The following is a 27,741-nucleotide window of genomic DNA, read 5'->3' as shown; positions in this document are numbered from 1 at the left end:
GTTTATCACAGAAGAGCAGTGTTTCCATGGCAGGCTGGAAGTTTCACTCAGGCTGTGTCTACACCAGGATGTTTCAGTAAAAAAGTTCCCACTCTGGCCGCTAGCGTTGCTGTCTTTTCACTGATGACTCTGGTGGGTGGATTACTGTAGGCAGGACTTTGCCTAAAACAGATTTCTGTGGTACATGGCTTATCCACACTGCCTTTACCTCTGTTAACACATTTATCAATGGTAGCAGCAAATACAGTGAAAAAATTGATTTTTCTCAGCTCAGTAAAGCTGAAACGGACCACAGTGCAGGTAAACTTGGTCTAAAACCTGCCTAAGGACCTCTGGAGCTCTGGATGGCAGCTCTCTGTGCCAGGGGTCCAGCCACTTCCCTTTGCCTGGCGCTGTTCATTGAGACCTCCAGGCTGCTGCCCACCTTCTTGCTGAAGCAGAGTTTGACCAGCTCACAGGGAGTCTTCTGCTTTGCTGTTGCGCTCTGTGGCACCGAGCAAGCTCTCGCTACCTTTTGTGATCCCCTTTGTGTTACCAGAGAACCCAGAAAGAACCACTGCTACTTTCAGCTACTCTCCCTGTACTAATGTGCCGATAGCACTGGATTTGTCTCTGTAAGAAGTGACCTCACCAGGCCAAACCAGAATTTGGTCTTGCTTCATGTCCTGGCCAAGAAACAATAGGAAATGCCCAGAGATGAGTACCAGAACAAGGAGAGGAGTACAAGAACAAGTCTGGTGGGAGTTTTTTGGTTGTTTTGTGGTTGTGTTGGGTTTTTTTTAATATTAAGTTTAATAATAAAATACTTAAATAAAATCAAGCATATGCATATATTAAGCTGTCTTTCTGAATACTAGGGTTTGCTCAGGGATAGGTATTTGTTCTTGCTACTGTGCATGTGGAGACACTTGTGAACATGTATGCAAGACTCATAAAGAGTCCTTGCCAATAGCAAATGCCAAACCTCTATGGGAGAAAAGGCTAGTGTTCTTAATAGTCTCTACAAAAGGTTGAGCAATGTGTTTTAAAATGGAATTTATTTGTTAAAGTTTCTCCAATAATCCTCCAAACTTGAACCAACCAACCAAATACCCTAACTCTCCATACCTTGGTCAGAAATTTCTGAGATCAAGTTCTTCACTGTAACACGTGGCCCTCAGCTGCTTGGATGGATATTGCAGAGCTCTTCTGGCCTGAGAAGCAGCTTCTCCTGATACCTCAGGAGTGGTGATGCTGTGTAACGGTGGCAGAGTGACCACACTCCTTGCCTTTCCACCACAGGCAGAGGAGTTGTTGGTGTAACCCGTTGCCTCAAATCTCCATTGTGTCAAGGTGCCTAGGAAGGAAATAAAGAATTGGACACCTTCTGTATAACAGAATACTGTGCAGGTTTCCTTCCTCTTCAATGGCAAACTGTGGTCCTCACAATCCTATGGACAGGGGAACATGTTCATCCTCCTATAGAGTGCTCTAGAATTGGGGCTGGAGGAAGGATTTGAACTCTCTTACTAGGAAATGGTAGGTAAATGCAAAGTGCACATATAAAATGATGGACTCTGGATTGTTACTATCCAGGAATGCGATTTTAGTGTTCTCATAGCTTCATTAATGTCTCAGCTTAGTTTTCATCTAATGATCAGAAAAACATATAGCATGGTAAGACTTATTAGAAATGGAGTTGGAAACATCATGATGTCACTGTAGAAACTCATGGTGCATTTTTAGGTTGGAATTTCAGTCCCCCAAATCAAAAATAGGTAGCAGAAGTAGAAAAATATCAGAGTGACAAGGAGAGGTATGGAGCAGCTTCCCTGTGAGAAATGACTACAGTGACTAGGGCTCTTCACCTTGAAAAAACAGTGGCTGGGAGAGGATGTGATGAGGTCTGTATTAGGAAGTGCATCGAGAAGGATGATTGTTCACTGCCTCTTAAAAGCAAGAACTGGGGGGCAGCAATGTAACCACTAGGTGACAGATCAGAACAAATAAAAGGAAGTGGTTTCTCACATGCATGTAGTTAAGACTATAGAGCACTGTGGATGCTGCAGGATGTTGTGGATGCTGTAAATGTACAAATGGTCAAAAAGCAGGCACATAAGTTCCTGGAAGAAAAGTCTACCAAGGACTGTTAACTACGAAGACACTACTTCTGCCTTAGGAAGTCCCTAAGCTGAAAGTTTTTAGAAGTTATTAGAGGAGAGTGTTCTGGAGAACTTTCACTAGATGCTTGCAGTTTTTTTCGTATTTTTCCTCAAACATCTGTTGTTTGCTGCTGTAACCTAGAGTATGGGGTAGGTGGGCCTCTGATCTCACATCAGTACAGCCATTTTTGTTATCTCTAACATTCACCACGAGTTTTAATATGATGTCACTTTGCAGTTTGCTTGCTTCCCTTTTTTCGCCTTTCAGAATCCCTCTGATACATCCCTAGACTTTCTGGTGGCTCCAGCCATCCTCCCTCAGCCACCTCAAACTCTACGTGCAGTTTAGCACTGGGAGCAGAGAGAAGAAATCATCTGAGTAATGAGCTCGTGGCTAGTCAGACACAAGTTGATATATGGGGTAAACACACAGATTGGAATTCTTTCATAACATCTTGATTATGAAAACATAACCACGATATTTATATCTCCCCAGTTACTTGTAACACCCTCATACTGTGTGTGGGGGAGTGTTTTTGTTTTGTTATTAAAGCAACTTTCTCATTTAATGCTTTATTGCATGCAGTTTTTTTACCAATAGAACTTTAAATCTTTTAAAAATTGCTTTGTGCCCAACTTATGCACTAGGTAGTAGAAAAATCCCAGCATCACAGTTGGAGTACATTTTTAGCAAATTCTCTCAAAAGTATTTGCCCAATGATCTCAAGAGATTGTTTTCCTGCCAGTTGGTGCGTAAGCGCAGCCTGTGAGTGGTATTTTGTGTTTGGTGGTGCCAAAGGTTAAGCTCTGTCATGATAAATTGTGGTCCAGAATGCTAGAAATTTCAGGTGCTTTCTTCGTCGCCAAAGCAAGTGGCTGGAGAGCTTTGAGAAACTTCCCTACTTTCCGGTCTTGGTAAAGCCTGGTATTACAGTAATTTCCTGGAGGTGGATGAGATTTGCTTTGATATCCATCTGTGCTTTCCTACATCAGAAGACCTGTACATCCTCTTCAGTTAGCACACGGTGCACCTCCCTGCAGAGGTGAGAGCACTGGGCGTGTGATAGAGTAGTGCATAATGTTAACCACAAACTTTTTATAGCAGAGCTCTTCTTAAATGTGAAAATTTCCATACAACTTTTTTTCATGCTACAGGGTGTCACATTTCAAAAGGCAGTACTGTGGCAAGCCAGTGGTTAGTTTATACGATTACTTTGAAATTAGTAAAGTGATATAGTGATAAAAATGTTGGCTTTGTGTGCAGTAATTTCTTGCTGGAGTGATTTCTCTAGGTTGACAAGTAATTTTGTTGAAAAGTACAATATTATTTTGCAGAAAGAACTTATGCTACAATAGAGAAGATTTTTTTTTTTCTCATTACTTTTGTTGTTTTACTAATTTCCTTAGAGTTTGCTTTTCACTTAAGGTTGAGTGACAAATGGTAACAGATTGGGTTATAACAATATATACATTTAATAGTTATGTATTCTTTTCTCTGTGTGTTATTCATGGAATAAGTCCTCAAACAAAATATTTTTCCAATAGGGAAACAAAACAAATGTCTAGCTGTTCACAAATAAAATGCATCAGATTCTAGAAGTAGACATTTTAGACATAGCTTGAGTAGCTTTTTATTGTTTTATCTTCTGCAGAGCTGCTATTCTGAGGTGCTGAAGCTACACTCCTTTGGAAACCTGCCACAGATGAGAGTTGTATATGTGACATATATGACTCTGGACATTGGTCTAGATGGTTAATACTATTTCTTCATGGAGAAAAGAGTACGGTCAGCCTTGAGAACTTGTCCCACAATAATCTGTTGCTTTGAATAAGATAATTTCAAAGAAAGAGATACCAGCTGATTTTTGTTTTCTATCTTTGAGGTTGAGGCAGGGGGAGAAATTTTGCATTATAGAAGTGTGAGCTCGCAAACACAGTATTCATACAGATCATTCAAGCGATGATAAATGAAGCTGATGGAGGCTCACATGTGAGTGGTGAGATTACTCACTCATGGATGAAAATTCTGTGTTTAGGCAATCTCTAGGCATGGCAGAAGGTAGGTCTGTTCCAAATGGCTTTTCGATTTGGGCTCCATATTGGGAAGATAGTTATTGTTCTTGGGTGGTACGTGGGCAGAGATCTGTCTGGACTTGGGAATTTTGTTTGTTTGTTTTTTAAATTATTATCGTTATTGTGGTGCTCAGGCATTTCTTGGACACGTTACAATTTTTCACGGGTAAAACACTGCAAATGGCACTCAACCCCAAGTAAGAGGCATCATGAGCAACTTCCTCCGCATTGGACAAAATAAGCAATTCCTAGGAAGTTAGGGATGGGCCCTGTATGGTGTTCCTGTGGGGAACGATTCCGTGCGCTCCCGGGCAGCAGAATAAGGCTCTGGCATGCTCTTATCCTGCATGTACTACTGCTGTTCCACTTGGGCATTAAACGTTCTTTATGCAGAAATCATTGTTGTGAGACTTGAAATTAGCCTGTTTCATAATTACAGTGCATGTTGTAGGTCGTTGAAATGTTAAGAGTGTTCAGTTAATGCAGTGTACTCTTCAAAAACCGCTCTAGGCGTTTTATACTTTGTGAAAGACAAGGAAAAAAAGCCCAATAAAATACCCAGGGAGAGCAAACAAAAAAATATGTTCTCTAATTTAAAGTGATCCAGAGTCATCTTGAGTTCATGAACCAGCACTGCCGTTTGATGTCAGCAGAACTGAGCGGAAGCGTGTGGTTTGTGAGCTAGCTGCTGCCATAGAGTCACAACTTGCTGGCTGAGCCTGTGGATGGGCTGCGTGGGGCAGACCACAGTGCAAAGCTGCTGACTATTCAGCAGCAGGATTAAGACCCTGCCTCAAGTTGAAACTTAGGCTACCTTATACCATGCCGTGCTGTAAGTTTCTGCAGCGTTTCGTATCTCGAATGGCGATAGACCACGATTAATGGAGAAATAGGCAAGGACATCTCCTGCTTCTACTCTGCCAGATAGCCATTTCATCATAGGAGGGAGGAAGAGAAGAAGCAAGCTACATCCTTTGAGAGAGAAGCAAGCTGCTGCTGGAAAAGAAAAAAAATAACATTATTGCCTCATGTTCCTTTAGCATGTGACCAGTTACGGCAATTGCTGATTGTCTACATACCAGGAAAAAAATGCCCTGTAGTATAAAAAGTTCACAGTCTCTACTTCAGGTCATTACAAACGACCTTTCCTCTAAAGGCAGTTATTAAGGAAGTCGACTACTAATCCATCATTTAAATATACTTTGCTGAGCAAGAAGAAATCAGAGAGTACAAGAGAGGGCTGGGTTTGTAGTGAACTCTATTTTCTTTCCATTGTCTCTGTGTGATTTGCTGAATGAGATGATGCCTCTCATTCTTTGAAAATAAGCTTTTAAATATAATGAAGCAGATAGAAAAGAATAAATTTAAGAGAGATCACAGAAGACTTGAAACGCCCATTTAACACTTTATCTGTTAAGAGGATGCTACAGAGTGTACTCTGTATCCTGCAGAGTAGGGCTACTCCTGGCTGTAGAGAATCCACAGCTGGAACAGATACAGAAGGTTGAGGTGATCAGTTATGGTGTCTCAGGGTCAATACATGCAGCTCAGGGCTGCAGGGATTGCTTGGGGAAGTGATTCCCCCCCCCTCCCCCCCATTTCAGCTTCATAGTCTCTCTTTGCCCTAGTCTGTATCTTTCAAGCAGACAAAAAGAATTAAGGCATGTGTGTGTTTCTAACATGGTTGCCTTTGTTGCAAAGAGAACAGTATAAGCAATATACAATGGCAGTGCAGAGTTTTCTGCCATGATGATGATCAAAACTGCCATCCTGCAGAGCTTGTTTGAGCTGAGCAATACCAGGAAGAATTTCTGGAAAAGGACAGAGTTTTCATGCAAATAATTAATTTTATATTAATATTCTGTTCTTCATACTGAAGAATATATATTAAAAAAACCTTGGAAATAATATATAAAATATATCTTTATTATATATTATATATAGAAAATATACATTATTTTTTATATTATATATATATTTATATGTATAGATAAATGTAAAATATTTCTATTTAGCCATCCACCTGTATACAAAATAGTGAGCTTACTACAAACTTGTTTCTTATTTCTTTCATTTCAATTTGTTATTATTTCTATTGACTGCTGGTCCTTTTCATTTCCTATTGGGAGGAATCCGTCCATTGAGAAATAGGGAAGATTTAAGTAGACTGCTGTGATTATTCCTCTGACCTAGCTGAAGAGTTACTGCTAAGTCTGTGGATACCTATGCAGTCTAAAATAAATGCTTTGTTAAGGAAAGTGGTTTTAGTGAACTAATTGCAGGTAAGAAATTGGGGGGCTTCTCCTGAAAGTGTATGTATGTCCCTTTTTTGCTCTGTGGAAGTGCCTAGTAGCCATTAATTTATGCATTACCCGTGTAAAGATATGATGAAAACTGAGCTGAGAAAGCTCTTGGTGGTTATAAAAGTACTCGAGGCATGGAATGCATAGGCATAGCAAAATCATGGTACATGTAATTTGGGTATCAGTAAAACCTACCTGCCTTTAGAAAAAAAAACCCAAACTGATCACATATCTGCACAGGAAAATAAAAATAAAACCATAAACCTCAGAGTTCCTGCGAATGATTTGCTACTAACGTCAGTATTTTTTTAGAGAATGAGATGATTTAGATCAAGCAAGCATTCTTCTGACATTAGTGACATAACAGTCTCGTGTTCAGAGAGATTTCCTGTTTACTTTGGGTCTGAACACAGACGTCTCAAGAAAGTAGGTGCTAAAATTTTCATTCCACATCTGCATATAAAGACAGCCCAAACTGTTCTGAGATCTGTAGCAAACTTTATATACATTTTTGTTCTTCAGGAAAAAGGAGGTAGTGACAGTTTAAAAATCTCATAAGATCAGAGATGTTTTGGTTTGCTGACCAAGCTAATTCCTCAGTTTTAATCCTGTAATGCAGAAAATTATCAGGCAATGTCAATTTGGCAGCCTTGTGAGCTACTGTCCTGCTCTTCTTAACTGGGACCTTCGTTAGCAAATTCACCTGCAGGCAAGGGACTGAGTGTCCCTTAGGGATGAACTCTACCGCTCACTTAGATCTGAAGAGTTTACAGATGGCAGTAAGGCATCATGGCGAAGTTCATTACTTAGTTTTATGCTGTAACTTATCACAAAGTTTCTATTTCACATCATAACTTCTGTGAGTGTTCACAGATAGAAGCAATACATCTTTTTTATAATTTATGTGTATGATTCATAGTTTTAAGTTGCAAGCTTAGCTTTAAATGTATACTTTTTTGTAAAAGGCAGAGATCATCTTCCTGTTGCATAATTTTCCTAATTATAAAAAACTGGGGATTATATTTAATAACTTGCTGCAACTCTTCCTATTCTTTTGAAAATATCTACGCATTAATTTCCATTTAGCTATCCACTCTGTAGAGAATGAAGGAATCTGTTATAAAACAAACCATGGTCAAGATCTTGTATCGACCGAGATCAGAAATAAGTATTATGGGCTGTGATCAGAAATAAGTATTTTTTGAGTGGGGTTTGTTTCGATTTGGTTTGTTTTTTTAACTTTGTATGGTAGCATTTTGAGAAATAATGTCATAGATGTGAAAACTTCCTTCATCTCCATAATGGGACTGTTGAGCAGCCTGGAGACTGAAGTCCTGAAGTTGCTTCTGAACTCAGGTCAGCTCAGCTTTGCTGCCAAGGCAGGAGGCCTTGTTTTACTCCCAAGCGATACAAATCTAATAGTAGAAAAACACAGCCTGCAATAAAGTCACTAAGTGAATTTTATTCCTGTTTTGATGGTCTCTAGAAAATGAGATTACTGATTGTTTTTGTTAGCTGACTTCATTAGATTTGTATCCTGTGCGTATAAAAAGCATATTTCTGAATGTATGATTGTGATACTAGCATATGAAAAAATCCCAACATTGAGACATGCTTTGGCATTAAATTACTGTGTGTTTAGAGATTCTGCAACCATTACCTTAATCTGCTGGGTGAGAAATTGTTGCATGTGAAGCTGTTTGGGAATTTACATTGTCACTAGAAACCAAAACCGGGTCTTGGAGAGCACGTTTATGACAGCAGCAAACACACAGGCAAAATAATATGTGGCATATTGTAGGAAAGCATAAGGTTTTGCTTTTGGAAAAAGAGAGGAGAAAGAGCGGAAGGAACAGCTGGCTGCAGTGAGAATGAATTCGAGTCGGTGGGAAGCACTCACCAGAGAGGGATGTCCTGGTCTGCAAGGGCCAGGCTGGGTCCAGCAGAGCCAGCGCTCTGAATTAACACAAAGCAGGATTAATAATCTTTCATTCATGGCTTTTAACTCAGTAACTGTATGCAGGGGTTCCTGGTGCTCTTGGTTCTGCGCTGACAACGTGGAGACACCAAATAGCGTTTGTGTGAAGCCAGATGGGGTTCATGGGGCTTGTCAGCTCAGCCAGCTTCCAGGTGTAAGTTGTCCCTGGATGCAGTGGAGCTCCACTCGCCCAGGGCTATGCCTGAGCTAATAGGGCTGATCCAAGCTGAAGGTATCTATGGGGTCATTTATTTGCAATTTGGGTAACACACCTTTGAGTATTTTAGTGGTAATTATAGAAAAAAGGGGAGAGAAATACAACACAACACACATTTTAAAATCGTGCTTATTGGTAGTTTAACTTGTAATGGATTTGATGCAACTTAAATTATTTTTTTCCAGGCAAAAACTGCTTCTCAAAAATGCAGATGTTCCTGTTATCATGAATACATATTTTAGTCAGAAGGTGCTACTCAGTGAACATTCAGAAACAAGAGAGAAGACATACGGTCTTACAAAGATGCTTATTAGGAAGAATATTATATCTTTGGCACAGATGTTCAGACTAGACGACCTTGATGATGAGTTACACCAGAAATCTTCAGATAATCAGGTAAGGTCTATTTGGTTCACAGTTTAGCACTTGGTAAGAAGTTGGTGAGCAGATGTTTGGAAATCATAACAAAACCAAAAATTCTAAATTACTGACCTGTTCAGTTTCCCCTTTCATTTAGCCAAGGCTGAATAATATGCAGTGTTTATTTTAATAATATTTTTTTAGCGGAGGCTTTTGGCCCATCCAGATGCTGAACTGCTGTGAGGTTATTTTGCTGAAGTCGCACTACTGTGCTAAGTAGTAATTGTAGCTTGGTTTTTCATTGATTTTTCTCTTACACTTTATAGCTGAATAGCTAAGCTTTATTTGGAATAAAATCTGTTTTCTGCTAACTCATTCAAGATACTATTTTAAATAAACATTCCCTTTTCCCACTCCTATTTCTTAACTCGTTTCCTAATCGATCCTACCCTTTCTTTAAAGCATCAATTGGTAACACCACCCCCCTTTCCCACCCCTGCAATTTGTTTGCTTTCCTATTTTGACTTTGTTTATATTAAAATGACTACTGACTGTGCATGTCTCTAGCTGTGGTTGTACAAGCTGAGGTATTTTAAGGGATCTGGTTTTCTGATAGTCTGTGCCAGCACTTTCTGAAAGTAAGGCTCTTGTAAAGGCTTTATATTGGCCACCCAAAATCATTCTTAATATTTGAGAATTTTGGTGCTACAAGTTTGATGAACAGCACTGAGAGTCAACATTTTGTATTTGCTTTATATATAATTCCCATTATAGGCCTGGGAATGAAAAAGTGCCATAAATCCTAATCTCCTTTCTTGCTTCAACTCTACCTTGTAAAAAGCTTCTACTGTGGTATTCAAAAAACCAGAACAATTTACTTGTTCCCCTCATGGTTCCTAACAAACAAAACCACTTCATTTAAAACTCAGTAGACAAGTTTTATTGCAACCACTTTGTAGACAAGGGGTAGTGTTGTACCACAATTTTCTTTTAAATACTGCAAATTCTCCTTCTCTACTGGTGGATGATACTTATGGCACAGTCTGTAATACTCTGAAAACCTTTCTTGGCACCCAGCTTTTTATAAAAACGGGTTTCATTGTGAAAACAGAAATTTGGCCTCGTGCTGGGAAGGAGCCTATATATAATATAGACCATGTTAGTCTATACTTGCATACAATTATTACTAAAAGAAATTTATTTTAAAATTAAAATTAATGAAATTGCTCATTTAGATTAAGGCAAAATGAAGCATAATTTTATTCATAAAATTTATTTTGAAAGTTTGGAAGGTTTTATTTATAAAATATGTTTTGGAAGTAGTGAAAGAATAAATTAAGGTTTGTACTTTTCAAGTTTTATACTTTTCATTAATCACCTAATTCTTTTACATTGAAACATTTTACATTGAAATGCGTAAGTCTGAGGACTAACTTACTGTTCTATAAAACTAGACATGTGTTCATTTTCAACTTAATCTGAAAGTCTGGAAGCATTCAAGATGGATTTTACCCCTTTTTTAGAAGAGGAAGGAAAAGAGGAAGGAAAGAACATCAAAGAAGTAAAAATGAAACTCTATTCAAAGGGAAGAATCATAAATACTAATATCAATTCTGTTTTCCTGCTGGTGTCACCCTCATCTCTCATGGATTGAGTTAGCTCAGCCCAGAGCACCAGTTAAATACAGGAGAGCACTGTGTGCTCAACTCTCTTGAGTGTTCATTAAAAATCCACAGTAAATACTGGCCATTAGTCTGTAAGTTAGTTTAGGTGCAGTAAGTATTTTGAAACTGATTTTGCACTTCTTGCAGTGATTTTTCACGCTAAAGTTTTAGTCTTTAGCATTACATTGTTTCAAGGTCCCATGAAATGCTTCTGTTATTGGGTTTTCCTTCACCAGGTTGCTTGCGCTCCACAAATCCGTAACAACTGTGATTCGAAACAGCATCCCTTAGCACAGAGTGCTGTTAATGATTCTCTCCTTGAAATGGTGGAAAGCCAGGGAGCAGTGGGATGGAGAGAAGCGCAGGTACGAGTCGTTATCCAAAGGGTGTACTGTTTGCCTGCAAGAGAAGGTTACAGAAGCCACGTTCAAGGAAACAAGCCTCTTTGTGCAACACCCATCATAAATTCAGATCCACCAAATGTTAGGTGAGTAGTAAGACGCATGGGAATTTTCCTGTTGAGGCTGTGATATATGAGAAACCGAAGAGGAGGGAGTTCGGAAACGTCAGTCTTAGTCATCAGCTCGCAGGGAATAAGCATGGTCAGCAAGGCGCAGGGCTCTTGATGGAAGTGGTGTAGTTTTTTAATAGGTATAGTGTGACACAGAAGTATTCCTGCCGAGGTTAAACCATGACACCAGAGGAGGGAAGGATCTGTCTATAGTTCATGCCATCAACAGATGACAGGAAGATTGAAAACGAATTAATGGGAAGTTAATTTAAAACCAGTGATGCTCATCGACATCTTATACTGTTCCTTAAGTTTCACAGAATAACTGTTACTTCCCATTTACCTATTTCAGTCTCCAGTATGCTCTGCTAGTAAGTTATGCTCATAGAGTGGTCTTTTCAAACAAGAGAGAAATACATAGAGAGATGGAGAAATGAAAGACTTTTCTAAAATGGGATTTTGCACAGATGCTATTAGACAAACGTAGGTGTACACATGCAAACTTCCATTGTGAAGCCACCAGAAAAAGCTCCTGTTGACTTCTGGAAATCTGGAGGTCACAGCAGTTCAGCTCCTCTGCAGTAAAAAGTGATCCGGTGTCAAAACATTAACACCAATGCAGAAATCTTATACGCAAACCCCATGGAGCATACAGCTTTAGACCAGTGGTTTTAACCTCTTCTGTTTCAGTCTTTGCATCCTAACACTGGTCTGTTTTCAGTGTAGGGAATCAAGATATGCCAGACACAGTTTTACCTTCTGACCAGTACTGAACTGTTGAGTCCTTCTCTTCTCCTTTTATGATCCTCAAGATTTGAGACCAAAGACTGATTTCAAAGTCTTTCTCAGCAACTCTGGGTCTGGGATCACTGTGTCTATTATTGAATTTCCTTCCTTTGGTTTTGCACTAACTTTTGGTTCATGCTGGCTTAAGATTTTAAAAGCTAAGATAAATTCGATTTTGTTTTCACTCAGGAAGCTTATTAAAGTGAGTTACAGTGGCAGAGCTTATATAAAGCTTCTAAGTTCAGCCTTTCGGGACATTAGGAGATCTATCTTCCTGCAGAGTTTAGGACCCGAATGGAGATGTGCAATTAGTTTAAAAGGTCCCATTGAGAACTCTCCAGATGTAATTTGCAGTAGGCTTTGAAGGCATTCTTCAAAGGTTTGAAGAATTTGAGTTCCTCTAAGCCACCCTGCTGGTGGCTAGTAGCATGCTCACAGGTCCTTCTTCCTGAGCTTTTGAAATACTGGAATTCTCCCAATTCTTGCTACTTTGTAAGCCACTGGATAATTTACAGCACTCATTGATCAACAAAATTCCTCCAGGAGGAATTGAAGAAGATCATTCTTTCCTAAAATGCAAGCTCGGTCATCACCCACAGGAAAGTAATTATCAACAGCCTTGTCCCCAGTATTTTTTAAAAGCTACTTTACATAGAATAGTTATATTGACCTTAACTTGCATCATTTTTTGAAAAGTAATTGGTACATCTTGTGTGAACACATTGCTTTATATTTAATTCATTCTTGCTATAATATCTATTTTTTTAAAAGTGAGAGGAAAAGTTCTTTATCAGCCCCCCATCAATATGTGATTTAGAGGACAGTATTCCTCCGTGTAGATTTTCTTCCAGAGGGCTACATTTGATCAAAAGTCAGGGCAGCTGACAGTCTATTATTCAAGCTGATTTTTAACAACATCAGTTCTAGCAGAGTTCAAATGATAACACCGTCTCCATAGTTCCTTTCCAACTTTTAACCAAAAGTATATGTAACTTGCAATCACACAATTTGAGGTAGCTAACCTGCCTGAGCCCACACCCTTCACAGGAATGGGGTGAAAGCAAACAGAAATCTCAGATTGCACTTCTTATGTCAAACTTGAAATAGAAATAAAATTAAAAATGAGAGTCCATTGCTTCTGAGTGCATGCTGTAGCTGGGTATTCTCACATGCAGTTGTTAAACTGGCCTCTTGGAAGTTCCTCAAATTTTATAGATGTCCTGGCTCAGAAAAGAGCTCAGTGATTGTCGTTCACAGCTATCAGACTGTCTTTTGCATCCTGAAGAGAAAAATCAAGCCACTTTCTCGTTTGCAAAGAAGAGAAGGAACACTTTTAAAGACTGAGGAACAGAAAACACCTCTTACTGCTTTATCGGCTGCTATTTCCACGGCTGATAAGCATCCACATGAGACTTTTCTCCTCTATCAAAAATGTTTGTGTCTGTCACCTGATAGTGAGCAAAAGGGTCCAACACCCTCTGGCAGTCCTTTGAACCAACTGATGGCTCATTCTTTTGTAATTAAAAAAAAACTCTTTTTTTCTTTGTAAACGTCTTTTTCTAAAGTAAAACTGCCATGGAAGCAACGTTTGTATTTTATGAGGCAAGATGAGTTAGATAATTCATTGTTTTGTAAACAAAAGTTTCTAATTAGATATCAAGGTAGATGAATAGTTAATTGATTTGTATTTTAGACAGGCTGTTTTATTGTGTGTCTTCCTTTGTAGCACTCCACAATAACCTACATGTTGTTGCCACAGGGAAGCATAAAAAACACAGTAAACTGAAAAGACGCATGAAATTAAATGTGGAGCAGGGGAAGTGATGGATTTTGTTCAAGGCATCCAGTTTCTAGAAAGAGACTGGCAAACTGTGGGAGAAACCTCTATTTTCATTGTAAGGAAATGGTTCATTTAATTGTTTAAAACTAACATGGGTAAAGCATAGAAATTACGGTAATGCATGTATGCACCTAGCTTTTATTGTTCATAAATACTCATATAGAATATGGCTTTTTACTGATAGAAAAATGGATATGTCTGATGGGTATAAGTCTGTTTAGCTGAAGTATCTAAAGCATTTTCTGAGGACGCCGAGAAATCATTACAGAGACTGAGAAGTTCTCCGGCTTCTGTCATACATAAACTGGTCCCACGTTCCCTGCATTATTGTTGAATCATTTGCCTTTCCCCCTGTAATTAACTGCTCTTGCAAATTGACTTTTCATGCTGAAGGAGTTTCGGGGGGGTATGGGGGGTGCGAGAAGAAAATATGACTCGCCGTGACTGTCTGCCCATTTCCAGCATTCGTGGCATACTTTTTGCTGCCTTTTCCCCTCTGATGAGAGAGATACTTTTGCTAAGACACAACACGTGTTTGTTTAAACCCAATTATTCTGACTCTTTTTGAAAAAGGCCTGCCTTACACGTACGAGGATCCCAAAGAGACTCCTGTCAACCTGAGGAGCTCACTGGCGCTGAGGTGTCTGACTCACTGTGTCGGCCTTGTACTTTGTGTTCCTGGGATGAAGCAGCGTATAATTTGGATTTTGCTCTTGCCAGTATCTGTTTGTTTTGAGCGGGCCACGTGAGTTCAGTAAAAAATAGAGCTGGTCAGTTTTATGTCTTAAAGGACAGGGCTGGTTGTGTCGTACTTGGTGAAACTAAAATAGACGCATTTTTAGGACTATTAGGCAGTTAAACTGGCCAGCGCGCTCAAAAGATTTGGGTGAGGAGGCTGGACAGAAAAGGGTGTTGTCTATTAAGAAGGAAAAGCTAACTAGTGCTAATATAAAACAATGCTAGCTATAGCTGTGAATCCGCATTTTTAAATCTTTGTGGGTGACTAGAGAAATTTTCCATTTGCTTCTCTTGGCATATGTTTTGATCTACTTCCTACCTGAACGTTAGCACTCTAGCCTGCTATAACTTTCTATTCCAAGAACAAAAGAAAGACAGTACATTTACTTTAAAAAATAATGTGATCTGCCTCTACACACTAGTCATCAATAGTTCTTGCGGTTTTGCTCTTTATTTTGTTTTCAGTTTGCCAGAGCTTAGAGAAGTGGAAAGGCTTGCTACGATGCAAGCAGGACCCTTGGGGAGCAAAATATTTAGAAGAGCCGAGGATTTGTTTGAGTGGCTGGAAGAAATAGAAGTGTGGGGAAAGTCACATTTCTCTTTCTGAGCAGGCCCCCAGAACCATGATAGTCAGTTGCTGAGATTCATTATGCTCTAGCAAGTTGTTGCAAGTTTCTGAGTAGTCTCTTCCTACGTAATTCTGTGTAAAACAGTGTTATTGGCAAGTGGTAATCCTGTAAAAGTAATTCATTTCAAAGTTGGATTTCCTTTTTTCCTCTTTTTCTTCGTCTAATGCTCTTTGCTGTTTATCTTAACACAAATCTAGTCAATGGGTTAACCTGTCTGGCAGCATGCACAACTAAAAGTTGAGTGTCAAGTGCTGCAACTAGTGTTCCAAGTAGGTGGACTAATATATTGAAAAGTCACCCTTCTGGTATGGAAAACCTAGCTTAAATTTTATAAAGCATATTGAAATAAACAACAACAAAAAAAACCTGGAGGTCTTCTTATTTGAAAAGAGCCCAGATTGGAAAGGACTGTCATGAAAGATCCATGTTCACAGATGCTAACATCTGTCAGAATGTTTTTTGTGGCTGACTTAAATCTGTTTACAGCATTCCATTTGTTTTTTGTGTTTTTTCAACAAAACATTTTAAATGGAATGGTCATAAATGCAAGTTTTTAAAAATTACATTATGTTTCTGGGATGTGATTTTTCAAGTGGGAAATAAACAGGAAATAGGTAACTGAAGTGCAGTAGAGAGTACTCCGTAAGCTAGAAATTTTCTCTGATTTCCCCTTTTCAGATCCTTCTCAGAAGTGAAGATACGTGCTTCTAATATTCTTGCAAAGTAGTCTAATTGCTACTTGACAGACTTGTAATAGTTCTCCTAACAGCTGTGGTTCAAGGTCTAGTAACCTGTTTCTGCTTTGAAGTCTCTCTTTTTTTTTTTCTCTTTTTTTATTCATGGTTAAGACTCCCTGACACTTGGATTATTCCCTTTTGCCTCCACCCTGCTCTATTTGTAATTCTCAAACTGGAGCCACCAAAACAGAGAATAAGGACAAAAGACTGTTAGAAAAACATTAGAAAAACAGTTTTGTTATCACATTGTCCAGTTGAGACATTAAATTGTATTATATATTTAACACTGTAGCTTCCTTGTGCTGTTGCCCAGATAGCCCTGAAAGTCTGTTTTCCCTGCTGCTGATGCTGCAGACGGATAGATGGAACTTGGGCTTCTTCCAGTGCCACTGTAGTACAAAAATTTGTTAATTTGACATTACCGTTTATTTTTCAGTGCTAAATATTTACATAATCTTATTCTGTCCAAGGGCAAGGTGAAAGCACTGTTATCTGATTTACTCTGTACAAAGAAAAAAAAGGACCCCTCGGCATACACCACTGTTCTTTGGCCCTGCACCAGGAATAAGCGATTAAACAATTTGCCATTGTTCTAAAATATGTCAGGGCAGTGGTAAAAGCTGCTGATACAGAAAGGAGTCTCAAGAATACAGTAGCCAGCATAGGCCACAAGTGTGACAGGGATTCAGTCTCTTTGGAAAGCAAACGGGCAGGAACAGAAACCAACTGTCAGATGGCCAACACTGTGTGTGCAGGCTCCTGTATGCGTCTAGCAAAAAGGAGACACTGGTTGCTAGCTTATATTTCCTCCATACTCAAGTGCTTAGACTGATCAGTAAAGTGCCCGTATGTTCACAGACGATAGTACCCCCCCCCCACCCCCCCCCCGCCCGAAGCCTTTTGTTGGTCAAGAAGGAGGAGCAGCTCTACTTACCGATGTATTCCCCATGACAGAGAAATTGCAGAGATACATAAACAACATAGAGAGACAGATAAATGGTATGGAAGCATCATTATGTACTGTTGTGTATTCACCACCACTTACCTTGTGACCATACCTTTTAACATCTCCCACATCTGATGATTGCATACAGGGCTTTAGTAAGCTGCAGAAGCTTTACTGCACCTGAACACCTCATTTCCCGCTACTGTCTGCTTTATGGCTGTATCCACCCAACTGATTGTTTTCAAGGGAATATGTAAATGGGGGGAATGGGAAGAGCGACGTAGTCCCCCATATGTTATCCTATAGTGGAGACCAGTCTAGGGAGTAGAAAGCAAACAATTTGAAAAGGTAATTTTCAGCCCTAGAGCCACAATCAAGGTATGTGCTGTTGTATGTTGTCTGGTTTAAACCAGGAATAGTATTTTTCCAGCACCTGTTATTTGTCAAGAATTATTCTAAGATGGCCTAAGTAAAAGGTATGGAATCTTTCCCTTGGTTTTGACCTCTCTTCCCCTTGAATTTTTGTATCTCTGAAAGCTATGTGGTTGACAGAACTGAGAGCAGAAATCCTCCATGTGTGTTTTACACCTCTACCTTTCACTGACCACATGACTTCAGTCCTGACCTAGAGGAAGTGTTAAAGTTGTGCTGGAGCTCTCCGAAACTTTTATGAAAGCCAGATTGTATCTCTGGGATTTGTTTTCCTGCTACCATGGTACAGAAGGCAAGGACCACGAGCAGTGATAAATGTTATCAATGTCTAGATGGACATATGCCGAGCTAACAGTTGGGAGAGAAATTTAACCACCCAAATGTTGCACGTAATTTCTGTGCAACTTGGGCAGGTAAACACTCTTTGTATGCACAGCCTTAAGAGTCTGCATAGATCAGCGGATGTGCAAAGTAACATCAGCATAGATTTAATACAATAGCAGGTTGCCGGAAAGGAAGATTCTTAGAAATAACTTCTTGTCATCAGCTTTGTAAAAGCTTCTGTTTAGATATAACAAATGAATACTCCTTGGAAAGGTGTTGAGAACATACTCTTACTCTTTTAGGAAGAAGGAGGTCTTTTGTCTCAAAAAGCATAGAGTCAGGAATACACTGCCCTGTGTGGTTTCAAAATTATGGGCACACTCTAGTAATTAAGACAAGACAGACTTTGAAAGGGACAATATTGCTGGGACATAGGCCTGTACGTCTCTATCTTCAGCTTTTATACACTTTCTTTTATAGAATACAAAAGATTAAGATACAGCAAACAATACGAATAAAATAAAGCTCCTCAGAGAAGATAATCTTAATTAGTTCTTTCAGTAAGCATTGTGGTTTAAAATTGGTATGTAACTTATAAATGCACTTAACGAAATTATCTCATGCTCATGTGCCAGTCCTGACTGGCTGCAGTGCCTGCTGGTTTTGTTCCATTTCTCGCAGCCAAAGGCAGTAAGCAACATCACACTGGGTAGGGATCCACTACAGGCTGTGCTGAAATCCTCAAACTCATTTCAGTTAATGCCTCAACCCCCTCTTTGGCTAAAGGCAGCTTCACGGGGTTTGGAGAAGAACATACTCCTCAAACGAGAAAAGTGATGAGTAAAGGCCTGGGATAAACTTACTGTGTATTACACTTCACAGTATAAGGACTCGAGTGGAATGGTAGTTAAGAGATTTAGTTATTTTTGTAATTTTAGTCCTACAGTAAGAAAAAAGGAAATGATTCACCTGATACATACTGCCTGATACATGTTCGAAATGGTTTTGTAACTCACTGAATTTAGATACTTGATTTGAGGCCTGTGTTTGGCTGCAGAGTGAGCTCCTCTGGACAACCTGCTTTAAAAGAGCTTAAGGCTAGGACTGAATGCAAAATGTATTTCAAAGAGTTTTCACATTTAAGTGGACCAAGAATGATGTCATGAAGTTGCAGAGTGTAATTTTTGGTCTTGTTTGTGTTGTGGGCTGTGTTTCATTCAATATCACATGATAACAGGATTTTATATACATATTTTTAAAATTATTTCTCTGTATCAGTGGCTTCCCAACTCCAGCACTCTTACTTTTGGTGGTATGCCAGTTATTGAGAAGGATCTCACAGAAGCAGCTCCAGATCCTGCCCTTCTGGAGGTGCTAACCTGAGCCATCAGGCAGTTACCACCAGCCAACGGTAGGTATCTGTGCAGCTGCTTACTCCAGCTCAGAGGCGCTTACTGGTCCATGCAACTAGAGGTGCAAGGACTACATCTGAAAGCTGACTCATACGGCCACCTGAACGTGGGGTGAGGGTATTGATTGCTCCCAGTAGCCTTCCTTCTGTCTGCAGCAGTGGAAGGAAGGAGGAAAAGATGGAAGTGAGCAGCAGGCAGGCTCTCCCTGACTTTGTGCTGGGTCCTCTGCCCAGGAAGTTGTTGTCCACTGTCTTTCACGTACACATGAATGTAGATAGCAGGTAGGAGCGAAGTTCCAGTGCAAGATGAAGTGAAGTCTCTACAGTGTTTCCACATTCCATGCATTTGTGCTGCAGTTCGACACTTGGAACTTGTGCTGCACTGCATGATCTCGTCTTGTCTTCTCCTGTACAGCACCATCATCCTTACCTAGGAAGATGGCTTTAAGGAAATTATTATAAAAGTATAAAATTATTTCGTGTTTCTCAGTAGTTTCCCAGCTATTCTAGACCAAGGGCAGCCACGTACTTAAAAGTGCCTGCCTGGCAGGTGGGGTACAGTCCCTTCCACAGCTGTGCAGTGGTCCCGAATCAGCACGTGCTGCAGGAACTTCACCAGCAAGGAGACATTCACTTCTGTTTCTGAGTGAGTGAACAGGGGAACTCCACCATTACCAGAGGTGGGATAAGAGATTGCACTGGAGTACCAGCTTCACAGAGGTGGGAAGTGTAGTTGGGATCATGGAAGTAGAGTTCCAGGCAAGGGAGTGCGTGGTAGGTCGTGGGAGAAGGAAGTAATGTGTGGAGCTGAGCTCCTCATATGAGGAATATGAGAGCGGTCATAAGGTCCTAAAATACCATTTTGTGTGAGTTACCTTTCTGTCTGCCCATTAATTTCCCTTGAGCCTGTGTAGTTCTTGCTATGGATTTCCTCTCCGAGGCAGCAACTTTCCCCATTGTTGAACTCAAATATGATCTAGTCGTGACAGCTGCAGATGTTCTTGTCTTTGTCTTGTAACGATGGGATTATGCATTTTCCCCTGCCTCTGAACAAATGCCAAAATTTGTAAATTCTGTTTGACATGAGGAAAAATGTGCAAGGAAATTAATTTGATTGGAACAACAAGTTATGTCACATCTTCAATATAGAGCTATAAATTAACTGACCGTAGCAACATAATGTAAATGGGAAGTGGAAGAGCTTGTCAGCAAAAACATTCAGTGCCTAATCTTTGCAGAAGTGTTTTTAATGTCTTTTTTTCTATTTAATTGTAAGTGCGTATTTCCTTCGCAAGGGAGCTGAAAACTGCCAAAACTTTCTTGCTGCAGCCTGGGCTGTTTAGTCATGATTAAAAATATCTGTGATAGGAGCTCATCTATACCTTGGTGCTTCGGTGTATCTGAGTCATCATCCATATTTGGACTGCCAGGGTTTGGGGGAGAATTGTAGCAATAACATCCTGAGAAAACAGGCATTTGAAGTGGATGCCTCAACAGTCGGGAAAATCAGTGGCTCTCAGACTGCACTTCAACAGTGTAAGTGGGGAGGGACTCTGCTAAGGTCATGGATTTGTAAGAAATGAGTTGGAAATGGGGTTATACGCACCAAGTAGAAGGGGGAGAACTCAAAGCACAAGAGGTGCCACCTCTAATTTGGAGGTTGTAACTTCAGAAAATCAACAAATTGGAATTGGCTAATTTATTTTTAAATGCTTGCAAAGGGTTGTGCCATGTTGGATAACATCTGTGTGTTAAGATTTAGGAAACGCCTGCATAGCCAAATAGATTATATTCTAACCTTCGTTTATTCCCGTTAAATAAATAGAAGCTGGATTTGGGGCTGACCAACATGGCTGCAGTTGCTGTTTGGGTAGTGCAAATCAGAGGAAATTAAAGAAATAATGCATTGGACAAAACCATGAGGATGAAGAATCATGATACTTGGAAATAAGATTTTTTTAAAAATGTACTTTTGAGTGTTTCTAAGCTTTTTGGGTGAAGAACCCAAAATTTCATCATCCTCGTGTAAAGGATTTCCTCTATAAAAATGGAAAAGAAAAAAAGCAGAGTATGATTCTTACTAACTGGTGGGACTTCAGAAGCTGAGGTTTTAAGGTACATGTCTAGTATTTTGAAATGGACAGTAAATCTGAAAACAGGCAGTACTGTTATACGCTTTATGTGCTTCTAAAAGAAGGCTGCCCTTTTTCCTGCAAGGTGGGCTAATGTTCAGAGAACGCTGGCTTGTGACAATTGTTAGGAACCAGCAAACACAGGACTGGAAGGAATTGTGTTTAGCCTAGCGGAGTGGATAGCAAGCCGGTGTGCCTGGCCTCCCAGCAAAGATCTGAAGGGTTTGTCTCTGTCTGAGGTCACCTGCTGAAGAAATGCATAGGAACCAACAGTGATAAAGTAACGGCTTTCAGGACAAAACTAACTATTTTAAAATAGCAGATAAACAGTCCAATAGTCAAAGAATAACGAAGAATGTGTGTGTGTGTGCAGCATGGTTGAATAGAAATCGCTGAGTGGTGTAGCACTTCAGTATCCTCATGTTTCTGTCTGAATTTGTAACCCTGGAGTTGCATGCATCCTCTTTTCCATTAAACAGATTTTTGTTTTCCTTTTCTGTATATGTACTGGATAAATCTGAGTCTCTTCCTTTTTTCTGCAAGTTTGTTTTATATTTGGCACAATGAAAATATAAATGCTGTAGTAAGTTTTGAGAGCGCGCAGAACTCTGAAGGGTGAAGTGTCGTTTCTCTGCTCCGTGTATGTCACTGCATGCATTATTTATTATAACGGAATTCATAACAGCAGTGTAGCAAGGCAAAGTAATATTACAGCAAAACACAGTAATATATTGTAAGAATCGGGCTGTGTTCAGCTTCAGCGCGGACTGACATTTTTATGCCCATAGGTCAGTCCCTTGGTTAATAGATATTTCCTTCCTTTATCCGAGCCGTCACTAAAAGCCCAGGGCTCCGGATTGCGGGAGGATTTGCTGGGCAAGCCGGGCGGCCACGTGGTTTGTCTCTCCCCCTGCGTCCCCCATGCTCAGTGTGTCTCTGCACACGCTGTTCGGTAAACAAACTTTGGAGAACCAGAGCGAGCTGGTTCAGAGCAGCCAGTTCATTCACACAGACCACTTGGAAAGTGATGCCTTTGCGCAGCCTTGACGTACAGGCTGAGGGAAGTGGAGAAGTTAGTATTTATGTTTTCATTAATGCTTTTTATAGCTACGAGCCAGCTGTAGCTAGTTAGCATTAGCCTAGGACATCTATTAGCATGCAGACCTCTTACGCAGGATAAAGGGCTTCTGATGGAAACAGAGTTGTTACTCATGGTACTCATGGCCGTGTGTTTACATGAAGGCTGTTTGTGCTGACATAGGATATATATTAGAACAGCATGCACCTTGTAGATGAACAAATTTCCCAGGATTCAAGAGGATTTTGTGTAAAGGCTTTTAGCATAGCAGATCATAAGATTTGCATCTTTAAATGGCTTGTTGCTTGTTTAAAAGCTATTCTTTTTAAATAATGCTTTGCAGCTACGCAGATACAAAAAGTATTTTCCTAGTTTAGCTCTTAGGATGAGTCGGGAATAAGCAGTGTTCCTGCAAGTCTAGAACACACCAGTTTGGACTGCTAAATTTTTTGCTATGAATGATGTAAGTGGCTGGCAGTAGCACAGGATGAATTGGACCTAAGGGTTTGGCCCAGAGGAATTGATGGCTCAGCTATCCTTCTCTGGTTTCTCCCAGTTCTTGCTTTTTCTTTTTTTTTCCCCTCTTCTTCTGGAAGATAGTTAGTCAGAAGGGTATTTAAAAATAAATAACAAAAGCAACTGCAAAACAGAGAATGAGGAAGGCACAAGAAGTGCTGTTTTTTAGAGCTCCAGTATGACAAGCAGCACGGTCTCTGGTATTTGTGTCAATACAACACTTTCCTTTCCTGGTCAGTCGGTGTTCCCCAAACAATTCTGACAGCTCCGCTCGTCCAGGCAACAACAGAGGCGCCTAAAGAAGTAGGAAATTTTGTCTATCCTCTGCTTTGCATTTCTGTAGAAGGTGTGGAATGAGCTTATTGCTTTCTCACACCTAATTTAGTCATTTTAATAGTTACAGCTTTGGAACGGAAAGTTTCAGGACTGACTTCCCTCTCAAGTTTTCTTCTCCTGAGGAAGGTAAATTGCACTGAAGACCATCATTGCTATTCCTCTTCTTCCCAGGTCTTTTGCCTCTACTTGCAGTGTGTTTTACAGAGACTAGAGAAGATTCCTGAGCCATTGTAAAACTGTCTCAGCATGAATTTCCATTCCTCTTATCTTTGTCACAGTTGCACTGATTGTCAGTGATGAACTCTTCAAGTCAAGGGGAATTCAAAAAGTTCATTGTAAAAAGCTTTAGTTTGCCTTGTTAAGCCTAGCATCCTCATGAAAATGTTGATTACATCAGCCATCATCACGTCAGAATTATACCTTTATGGTTCACAAAGAGAAGCTTTATAATGCTGTTCTTTTTCATCTGCACAACAGTATCTGTATGTGAAACTGCTGAGTAGCCCCAGATGCCAATGTCAACTCACATGGTTGAACTATAGTCTTACCAAGACAAAAAGTCAGGTTATCTCCCAAAATTGAATCGCTTCTAATCTGCTGTTCAGATAAATTTCCTCCACCCATCCATTTAGGTACACCACCCTTAATGATCCACTTGAAAAGAATGTGACAAGCTCTTGAAAGCCCTGTGAGGCTGTGGAAGCACAGCTCATGAATTATGCGTGTTCAGTGCCTACAGCTGTACCTTCGAAATACAGGTGGGAAAACTTGTATCAGCAATATCTAGACTTCCCTACAGAGCATGTTCTGTGATTTGGCTCCGTATTACCTTTACAAATGTGCGTCAAGGCTCAGTTCATTCCAATTTCGAAGTCAGCTAGTCTTCTGAGGGCCAGAAGAATCATTTCTTACTCAGGCAACGTCAAGCTTTGATGCGCTCACATTCTTCCTTTTAATGCAAACCAGCAAAATTGTGCTGGAATGTTTTGCACCATTCGGAAAATCTGCTGGAGACTTTTGTTCATTGTGATCTGATAGAAAACATTTTTGTTCATATTTACTATTCTCCTAAATGCTTCATAAGCGGTTTTTATTACGTACACGGAAATGACCTATGCAGTGTCATCACGTGCTGGCCCTTGGGCTTGTTTTGAGTTGACTGTTCTGCCATTCAGGGTCCTTTCTCATTTGTTCCTCATGCTCTTGTGACTGAAACTAAAACCTCTGTGCAAGAACTTAGCTGGAGGAATACGGAGAATTGGGAAAAGCAGTTTTATCCGACAGAGTTTTCCCAGAAAGATGGCTGGGACGATCAGCATCATGCTGCTAGCTTTGAATATTGTGGACATAGATTGGTGTATCAGATACTGTATTACAGGACTGTGTAGCCGAAAAAGCAATGTCTTTCTCCTCCAAACATTTGGCAAAGGTGGTTTTTGTGTTTTCTCGAAGTCCATCGTTCTGTGTCATCTAATTTAATGTAGCCAAATTTAACATAGCCAGATCTTGACTGACCAGTCCTTTCCCTGAGTCAGTTGTCTGTTCTCTTTAATTTATGGGTCTTGCTAGTTTTTCCAACACACAAAGAAAATGTGTTTGGAGGTAAGGAGGCATTTTTGACCTTCTCAGGGCACCTGGTAACAGCATGGATTTTCCCATTCCTCAAGTGCTGTGATAGTGTAGGATAGCACATAATTATGTCCTGCAACCAAGCAAAATCTATTTGACCAAATCTGGCAGGAGTTTTTCCCTGATTTTTTTGACATTTTTTTCTGATGGCTTGAGGATGGTCTTTTTCTTGTGTGTTCTGTCCATAGCATCCTAATGAGGCACATGATATGTGGGAGGCATGGATAGGAGAGAGATAAAGCTGCAATTTCTGTCATCAGGCAGTACTGGGTTGACAACTACTAATTTTATCTAATCTATTCGCCATATACCTTACTCCTTATGCTGAGTAACTGCCAGAAAACTCCCTTCTCTTGGCCCCTTTGCAAAATAGCTTACTGCATCTTTTCTCTCTTTGTATATGTATGTATTATGTTAGAATATTTCACATCTCAGAAATAATTGTATTGCCTGCTTAAAAAAAAGGAGACGGTTGTCTTGGGGTACAGAAATAGAAATGAAATGGATGCTGAAGAAGAGGGAGCTTTAAGGAGATATTGGAATCGGAGCCCTTGTTGGTGTGGTCGGGAAAGCCATCCATACACACTACAACATTAATAAAGATAAGACACAGGAGAAAAAATTAACACTGATTTCTGTAGATTATTTACGTGGCCTATTGTTCTCTCCCCCCTCCCTCCCTCCATTTGTTTTATCCATCTGTTAAAATTTGCTAAAGCATGTGAGCAGTCTAAGCAAACTGCTGCGTCTCATGTGCCTACTCTGATGGGGCCGGAACCTGATTAAGGTTTCTAGACATTTCTGTGATAATTGGCACGTGTACCTTATGGCAGAAGACTGAAAAAAAAAAAAAAAATCTCTATTCATATGGTGTCATTTACCAATAACAGTTTTTCATTTCTATTTCTATTTGGAAATGCTGAGCTGAGTTAAGCTTCCAGACTAATCTGAATTGATGGTCTCTGCTAAAATGTAAGTTACAGTGTCTATAAGCCAATTGTCACTTCATGTTGAGCACTGAAAACTATCAAATGGAAACAGTCTTTATATACTAGTGACTTTGACAATATCCTAATTACTCCTTTTTTCCCCCAGTTATCAGTGACCTTTAACTACGTTTCCTCCACCAGTCAAGTCCCATTTTCTCAATCCCCCACATTTAAAATCTAAAAAGCCAGATGTTTTGTTGTCAGCAGTACCTCTTCCAGTGTATTTGAGCGTGTTCTTGCAATTAGTCAAACTCACAGGTTTTCTTCATCCTGTTGGCTGACCAGGCTTTTCTAAGTGGGGAAGGAGAAGGGAAGGTAAGATTGGAGGAGTGTTCCCATACTAGGCACTTTAGGTCAAGGATGAATGTACAGAAAGGTGTTGAAATCTTGGGAGAAGCTGCAGGCAGTAAGTGAGAGTGATGGTCTTGTTGGGCAGCTTCCCATGGGAGTTGGCAGGATGGTGATATGTGAAAGATGTGGTAGGGTTAATTCTTTTAATGAGCAAGTGCTCAGCTACGCCTCCAGTCACCAGTTCTGGCTTGTGTCTGCTAAACTATCCAGTAGGGGAGTGGGAAAATAAAAAAAGAAATCCAAAGCAAGCTCTTTTTATTATGAAATTATGACAATGCTGGTTTTCAACATAATGAGTTGCTCTGAAAATTCAGAGCCCTCAACCCATGCCCCCCACTCCCTTCCTCCATTGCCCCAGCAATGCAGAAAAATGCAGATAATCATAGTTTCCCTCTTTGCTGAAGGCTTCCCTATATGCAGAATTCACAGGGAGATGAATGCAAATATCTGGGGTGCACATTTAAACTCTGTTAATTTCCCACAGTAAAATTATTTTGTTATGCACATCTGAAGGGATTTTAGTCTAGCTAAGTGTTAGTGCCAGAAAGTTGTTCAGCGATAGCTTGTCCAGTATTTTTCCCACTAAATGCTTCTTGAGTCACCTTCCATCTTCTGCTCTTGGTCTAGGGACTAAGAGTTCACTCTTCATCTCCATAGCAGCAGCACTCAAACTGGGTATCACAGACTTCCTGCCAGCCCCTCCACTTCTGAGAGGCAGGAGAGAGGAAAGACCACCGGAGCGTGTTTGCGGAGGAGGCAGGGATGCTCATGCCGTAGGGGAGTGGAATGGAGGGTATGTCTGGGCAGCGGAGGCCAGGGTGGCCACGGGGGAACGTGACCCCATGGGAGACTGCTGTGCTTGCAGGGCTGGGCGTACGCACAGGCAGAGAGCAGCAGCCCAGAAAACATGTGGCTCCTGCTGTTGCTGAATCCCATCCTGCCAATTCTCCATGGAGGCCTCTAGTATGGGTTCAGTAGCTCCTGGCAGCCAAGGGCTCTCTGCATTGCTCATTTGTCCTTTGGCTAGAGCTTGCGAAGCATAGCTCCATCAACAGCTTATCACATGCTCTGCTCTTCTCCCTGAAGCTCTCCAGTAGCACATGCCCTTTCTCCTTTCCCCTACTTTGTGCACTGCTGAAGTTGTGAGCTGCTATTTCAGAACACCCTACAGTTTGCCTGGCTTCTTATTGTATGTAAGTGCATTCCCTTCCCAAAGAACTAAAAATGTATTATTTTTAAGACCTGACAATTAAGGTGATTACAAAATGGCTAGAGGGAGGATGAGTTCAAGTTACATCACTGGGACCATGCAGGATCTCAGCAAAGACTAGTTCAGCTCAAAATGAAGTGTATTTGCAAGCCTGTGTAGTGTTGTTTGTGAGCTGGAAGCAACCCCTGCCTGTAGGTAGTCTGATATTTTCCATTATGAAAAATTCTTGTGACCTTTTATTTGCAAAGCTGTTTCAACTCCATTGTTTGCTATAGACTTTTGATGTTCAAAGGGGAATGCCCTCAAGGTAGGAAAATGCCTTGTTTTCTTTGGCAGCAGCTACAGCTGGCTCTACCATGGAAACAGTTGGGGTTGGAAAGGGAGAAGGGGGAGAGAGATAAGAGGTAGAC

At 40.3% G+C, this 27,741-nt stretch overlaps 1 protein-coding gene across 1 annotated transcript in view; it reads left to right on the top strand.

Moving 5' to 3' along the window:
• Nucleotides 1-27,741, top strand: part of SPIDR (scaffold protein involved in DNA repair) — a 206,383-nt gene that overhangs the window by 125,149 nt on the left and 53,493 nt on the right. The window contains exons 9-10 of the mRNA XM_076329738.1: nt 8,898-9,108; nt 10,973-11,223. Coding sequence (XP_076185853.1) covers nt 8,898-9,108; nt 10,973-11,223 — 462 coding nt within the window. The remainder of the gene's footprint in view (nt 1-8,897; nt 9,109-10,972; nt 11,224-27,741) is intronic.

The sequence above is a fragment of the Aptenodytes patagonicus genome, chromosome 2, assembly GCF_965638725.1.
Source record: "Aptenodytes patagonicus chromosome 2, bAptPat1.pri.cur, whole genome shotgun sequence".
NCBI classification, from domain to species: domain Eukaryota; kingdom Metazoa; phylum Chordata; class Aves; order Sphenisciformes; family Spheniscidae; genus Aptenodytes; species Aptenodytes patagonicus.
The sequence above is the reverse complement of the archived record's forward strand: the minus strand, read 5'-3'. Positions and strand labels throughout refer to the sequence as shown.